At 48.7% G+C, this 6,539-nt stretch overlaps 1 protein-coding gene across 1 annotated transcript in view; it reads left to right on the top strand.

Annotated features, from left to right (window-relative positions):
• Positions 1 to 2,594: 2,594 nt before the first annotated feature.
• The window catches only part of LOC124239215 (protein argonaute-4), a 34,575-nt gene continuing 30,630 nt past the window's right edge, over positions 2,595 to 6,539 (top strand). The window contains exon 1 of the mRNA XM_046660710.1: positions 2,595 to 3,001. Coding sequence (XP_046516666.1) covers positions 2,983 to 3,001 — 19 coding nt within the window. The 5' untranslated portion in view covers positions 2,595 to 2,982. The remainder of the gene's footprint in view (positions 3,002 to 6,539) is intronic.

Genomic DNA, 6,539 nt, shown 5'->3' with positions numbered 1-6,539 from the left:
ACCTAGGCCCCTCCACTGGACCATTTCTAGCTCCCACTAATTATATATTACTTGTTCATTCATTCATTCATTTATTCATTCCATAAATTTCCCTGAATAAGCATTTGGTGCCAGGTAACGTGTTAGGCAACAGAAACACAAACCTGAGTACCTGAATAAGGCATAAGCCCTGCCCTCAAGGGTTTAAAATGTAACGGGAGCCAGGCCTGGACTGAAACATATGACCAGGCAGGAGCTGAGTTAATTATACCACCGAGGGAGGCCCTGTGGTGGTTTGGCCAGATGGCAAGTGGTTTTCATATGAGAATGAGAATTCAAGGTTTGGTGCAATGCAGGTAAATATATTGCAAGTTCTCTACCCACCCCCGACCCTGTCCTGTAGATGTGTGGCGTGTGGGGGAATGAGCAGCCACCACCAGAGAGAGCTGAGGGGGAAGTGGTATTCTGGGGCATGGCTTCTTCTCAGCCACAGCAGGAAATGGAGGGAGGGCTTGCTGAACAGGCTGAGGTTTAGGGGAGTTTATTGACTAAAATGTTAGGTTTGGGAGGGCTCAGTCAAAAGGGTCTTTGGGAAGGGGGCAGGAGGTGCCTGAGTGGGAGTGAGTTTTGGAATGAGAATGTAGATGATCAGAGAGGTCAAGAATGACAGGGGTGAGAAACTGAGCAACTGAGACATTGCAGTCTCAACTGAAACTGGGGTAAATACATTTCATACTCAGGTCTCTGAGCTATTTTCAGTACAGGAAACAAGCTGTGGTCTCTGCTCAGGGTAGCAAGCAGAATATGGGGAAAATTTGTTAGGAACTAAGAGTGGGAAAGTCAGCCATAAACCAGGCTGGAAGCCACCAGCACTGTTTCAACTGTGCAAAGGATTTAGCCTGGAGTGGAGAAGAAAGGAGGTGGCTACTGGGGTTAACTCAAAACTTGACCTCTAGTTGGCTTTTCTTATCCTCTTAGCTGTAAACCAGTCTATTCATTTGGTGAATACTTCCTCCCCTTCAAACTCTCTGTCCCCTATTATTGTTTCCAGTTAATATCTAGTTTAACAGAGAAGTAGCGTGGTGCTTTGGAAAGAAACTGGAGCATGGTATCAGTAGACTAGAATCTAGTCACTCGATTAAAAGTCCCCATTTCCACAGCCAGTCAGGGATGCAATTGGCCAGGACCGGAATGCAGGATGTAGAACTCCAATTTTTCCACGCTTCACTGCCACATCATATAATGCAGAGCCTGACTTCCTCAGCTTCCCTGAGCTTCACTTCCCTCATTTGTACACATAACTTCCTTAATAATATCTACCTTATAGGTGGTCGTGAAGATTAAATGACATGTAGGGCCCATAATATAGCGCCTGGCCGTGGTTTGCCCCTAACATTTTTTATCACTACTTACAAAAATTACTTGGCTCTATGGCTGCACATGGTAGGTGCTCAAATGAATATTTTACTACACCTCTTATGGGCTGAATTGTGTCCCCCTCAAAATTCATGTTGAAATCCTAACCCCCACTACCTCAGACTGTGACTGTATTTAGAGATGAGATCTTTAAAGAGGGAACAAATTTAAAATGAAAACTGTAAGGTGGGCCACAGTCCACTATGATTGGTGTCCTTATAAGAAGAGAAAATCTGGACACAAACATGCACGGAGGGAAGACCATGTGAAGCCACAGGGAGAAGATGGCCACCTGCAAGCAAAGGAGAGCGATCTCAGAAGAAACCAACCCTTCATCTTGGACATCTAGTCTCCAGAACTATGAGAAAATAAATTTCTGTTGTTTAAGTCGCTTAGTCTGTAGTACTTTGTAACGGCAGCCCTAGCAAACTAATGCCACACATACACATTGTACCTTTTAAACTGGTGGACAGAGGGCTTCCTCATTCTGCTGACTAGAAACTGCTTCTTGGCCTGTAGTCCTATGCTCTCCAAGTCGAAGTCTCAACTAAAAGGCCCAAGGATGCTGGGCCTGCTGGCCTGACCAGGCTGCCTTAGAGAGCATGTTGCTCTCTTGGCTCTTGGCTGCCAAAGTGAAGTCAGCCAGCAAAGCAAGATTTTTCTCTTCTGAAGTGACTGGTGACTTGCCCACCAGAAGTGCTTGTCACGGACCAAGGAGAGAATGCATCACTCATCGTGGTCCATTCCTGTGGTGCTTTCCGGCTGCATGGGGAGGGAAGGGCAGGTGGGTGTGCGGTGTTGGATGAAGAAGCGGAGGAAAAGAGCTGCGTCTGTGCTGACCCTGGTGTTCTCTGTCCCAGGACAGTGGAGAAAGAGGACAGAGAAGTAGTTTGAGGTGGGAGGAAGGAGGAGAGGGGCCTGATGTGAAATTCAGGACACTTTCCAACCCCAGAAGCGGAGAACTGTGTCTGTGGATCAGCGCGGTCTGGAATCCCAATGTTTTGGGGGTGCTGGGGGAGTACTATGTGTCAGGAGACTCCGGGAGGATCGCACGCAGCCCCCCAAGGCCATCTGTAGAGGACGGCCGCCCCGGGCGGACAGGGCAGTGCGGGCGAGCGGGCGCGCACCCGACACGTCCTGGGGCACTGCCCCCTGCGGGCGCGCGCCCGCCCCCGCCCCACCCCGCCCCCCCCCCACGCCGGGCTCGGTGGACCCGGCGCTTGGAGCCGCGCACGGCCCCCTCCGCGAGCCGGGACCCCCGGCCGCGCGCGCCCCGAGCCCCGCGCCCCGTCTCCGCCCGGCGGGCGCGCGCGCTGGCTCCCGCTCCCGCTCCCGCTGGCGGCGGCGGAGGCGGCGGCGACGGGGATTGTTTTTGTTGTCGCTGAGGCCGGAAGAGCCGCGGGAGCCGGGTCCCTGTCCCCGGGCCCGGCGCCGCCGCCGCCCCCTGCCCAGCGCCCGCGTCTCCGCGGCGCCCCCCCCAGCGCCAATATTCCGGAGATCAAGCGTTACGCGGCGGCGGCGGCGGCGGCGGCGGGGCCCGGAGCGGGAGGCGCCGGGGACCGGGGCGAGGCGGCCCCCGCCGCCGCCATGGAGGCGCTGGGACCCGGTGAGGAGCGCGCTCGGGCCGGGGCCGGGATCGGGGCCCGGGACGGGTGGCCGGGCGGGACCGTCGCTCCCCGTCGCCCCCATCGGCTCGCGCGTCCCTGGGCTCGGGCTGTCAGGCCTCGGGGACTGGGAGCTGTGCCCCGTTGCACAAGGCGGAGGGAGCTAACCCGGGCCTCGGGAGGCGGGGACCGCGCCCCAGCCTGGAGAGATGAGCCAGATCTCGAGGTCTAAGGGAGGGAGGCCCAGGAAGGTGACCCGAGTCCCCAGATAGAGGGGAGAACTGACCCAACCTCAGGAGGTGGTCTGTCCTCCAGGGTTGAGGCGAGGCCAGTTTGGGCCTCAGAAGGGACGATCTGTGCCAGGTGCTCAGCGGAGGCCTGGTCTGGAGCTGAACGGGAAGGACCCCCAGCCACTACCAGGGGTATTGTTGGTTTGGGGCCGCACCCCTATTTTTCTTTGCCCTGGCAGACGGTCTAACGCTCTCAGATAAGGAAGAAGGAGAACTTCCCGCAGACACTTCTCATGATCCGCAAAGACTAAGGGGCAAAGTATCCACCTTTTCTTGAAGGCTCTGAAGTCTCTATATGGTCCTGTCTGTCACTCTGTGCGACAGTCCCAGAGTGGTCTGGGCTAGCACTTAATGACAGGCTAGTTACCGGCTAGCCGGCTCCAGCACAAGCTTTAATGCCCCAAGTTCTCTTCTAATTGGGTTATGGGTGGTTGTGAGGAGCAAATGAAGAAGAAAGTCCTTTGGAAACTAATTCCCCATCTTTGGAACGGCCTCTGGTTATCTCCCCCACTAGGCACAAACCAGAGGCACCATTCCAGGTTGTAACAAATGCCCTGCAGATTGGGACCTGGTGCACCCACCTCAAACCCCAACAGGTTTCTAATGCCTTGGCCAAGTAAGGCAGAGTTTAGGGCCTGTGATAGAATTAACTTTAATATCAAAACTTAATTACATAGTGGACTCAGTTGTAGAGCATTTTAGGTTTTTCAGTGCATAGAAAATTTTGTTTACCATTTGAATTTGGAAAGTTTGAAGGTTTGTTTACTTAGAACTTTTTTACGTAGCCGAATGATTAAACTCCACCTTAACTTGCTGCTTAAAGTATTTTTAAAAACCTGCATAATCAAATTTCATAGGCCTTTTAAAAATAAATTGGTTTTGTCACATTAATATTATTTGATGAACCTCAGCGTAAGTATTATGCTGGGTCACTTCACCTATGCCCCCCAGCTAAAGGCGTGATCAGGTCTTTAGGAATGTAACAGACTTCTATTCAAATGCAATCTAGTAATTTAATAGTCGTATAACCTTGCACAAATTACTTAATTCCTTTGAACTTTCGTTTCCTCATCTATAAAATGAGGGTAATAATAATTGTGTGCCGCAAGATTGTTGTGAGGATGAAATCGGATAATGTATGTGAGAAGTCTTACTGTAGAGCCTGATACATTGTAGATACTCAACACATGTTTCTTCCTCCCCTGGTAGTAATTCATAATAGAAGCAACTGTTGCATTTATGAGCTGATATTGCGAGAGACTATGTAACTGTGTGTACAACTGCATTTCACGGAAAAGATCAACCTGGTGGTGTTAGGAGCGTCCCAGGGACTCCTTTTTTTTTGTTTGTTTGATTTTGGCTTTTGCAGGTTTGAGGACTTATCAGTTCACCCAGGATTGTGGAAAATTAATTCTCACTAACCACATCTATATGACACAAACGAATAAACCGAAGTGTTACATAGATCTTTTCCGTTGACTGGACTATTTTCTTGTCTGCTCTCTGGCAAAGTCCTTTTTCGTGTCCTGGTTCTTTGGAAACCCAATTAATAACAAGAAGCTGCTTGCTGGGGCCAGCTGCGTGGCTGAGTGGTTGGGTTCGCGTGCTCTGCTGTGGCGGCCCAGGGTTCGGATCCTGGGCGTGGACATGGCACCGCTCATCGGGCCACGTTGAGGCGGTGTCCCACATCCCACAACTGGAAGGACCTGCAACTAAGATATTCAACTGTGTATGGGGGGGGGGGGAGGGGAGATAAAGCAGAAGAAAAAAGAAGCTGCTTGCTGAGCAGAGAATTAGAGCAAAGGATGTTGATAGTTTTGTGGGGTAGTTCATCCAGGCTGTTTTAGAACCTGGAGAAGCTTTTCTGCTTCATTGTTAAAGCACACCCATCTGGTGCCTTGTGCTCTCCTCACTTGAACCATCCTTGAAGCATTCTTAGTCTTGCTCTCCTCTCCCTCACCCCTTTCGGTTTCTGACAATAATAACTTGGAAATATGTTTAATTAGATTGCTATTTATTTTGGTTATATTAATGATAACTTTTATTTTTACAGTTCTTTATAGTTCGAAAAGTGCTTTCATAGCTCTTAGCTCATTTGAGCCTCTGTAGGGTAGGCAAGGCAGCTATTATCCCCATTTTACAGATGAGAAAAAAGATTCAGAGAGTTCAAGTGAGTTCATCGAGGTCTGAAGGCTGATTGGTGAAATGAGGATGAGTCTGGGTCATCCAACTCCTAGCCTAATGCCCTCCTCTTCATTTAAGTCTGACTTCATCCAGTCTACGTTGAATCTTACTTGTTTCCTTTTCGGAAGATGTAATTTTCTAACTTTGTCACCAAATTTTAGAGATGCCCCCACTATGAAGCCCAGGAACCTTTGATCACTGACTGTAACATTTATGCAAGTACAATCTTAATAGCTAACATTTATTGAGTGCTTACTATTAAGAGGCACTGTGTTAAGCCTTTTATATATATCATCTCGTGGGATCCTCACGATAGCCTTATGAGATAGATGCTGTTGTTACCACACCTGCCCCATTTTATAGATGAGGAAACTAAGGCACAGAGAGGCTAAAAAACTGGCCTAGGTCATGCAGTTACGGAGTGGTAAAACTGGATTGAAACCCAGGCAGTTTGGCTCCAGGGCCTTAGCCATGGTTTCTTAATTCATCATAAGTGGTTTGCTAAATTCAGAGAAACCAGTTTTTGGAATGGAAAATTTTAGAGTATAGTTTTCTAAATAAATCTTCTAAATTTGTTATAAGAAATGGTCACTCACCCTCCAAATTTTCTCTCTTGCCAAGGAAAAGAAACACATTTACTTTTTCCACTTGTTAATGCGTTTTCTTTCATTTCTTCTGCTTCTGTCTCTTTGGCATCAAGTACTTCAGAGAGAGAGAGATACCATAGGACTGTGAAGTGTATCTGGGAAGAAAAGGCACAGGCCTGGGAGTTAGGAGACCTAGATTCTAGGCATGATTTAAAATCAAAGTCATATGTCCTTGTGCATGTCATTTGATCCAAATTTCTGTTTCCAAGTTTCTATCATAAAGCTGGATTTATGATACAATGATTGCTTAAGTGTATCTTGGAATAGGAAGGGCTGACTTATCCGTATGATTTAATTGAGTTAATTCAGTATGGCTTTTACCTCTTACCTTGATCGTAAATATATCATCACACCCAGAGTAGATCCCCTTGTACATAGAAATGGAGTCAACTCCCAGCAATTGTAATATTTTTAGTATA

This window comes from Equus quagga, chromosome 5 (genome assembly GCF_021613505.1).
Source record: "Equus quagga isolate Etosha38 chromosome 5, UCLA_HA_Equagga_1.0, whole genome shotgun sequence".
Taxonomy (NCBI): domain Eukaryota; kingdom Metazoa; phylum Chordata; class Mammalia; order Perissodactyla; family Equidae; genus Equus; species Equus quagga.
The sequence above is the reverse complement of the archived record's forward strand: the minus strand, read 5'-3'. Positions and strand labels throughout refer to the sequence as shown.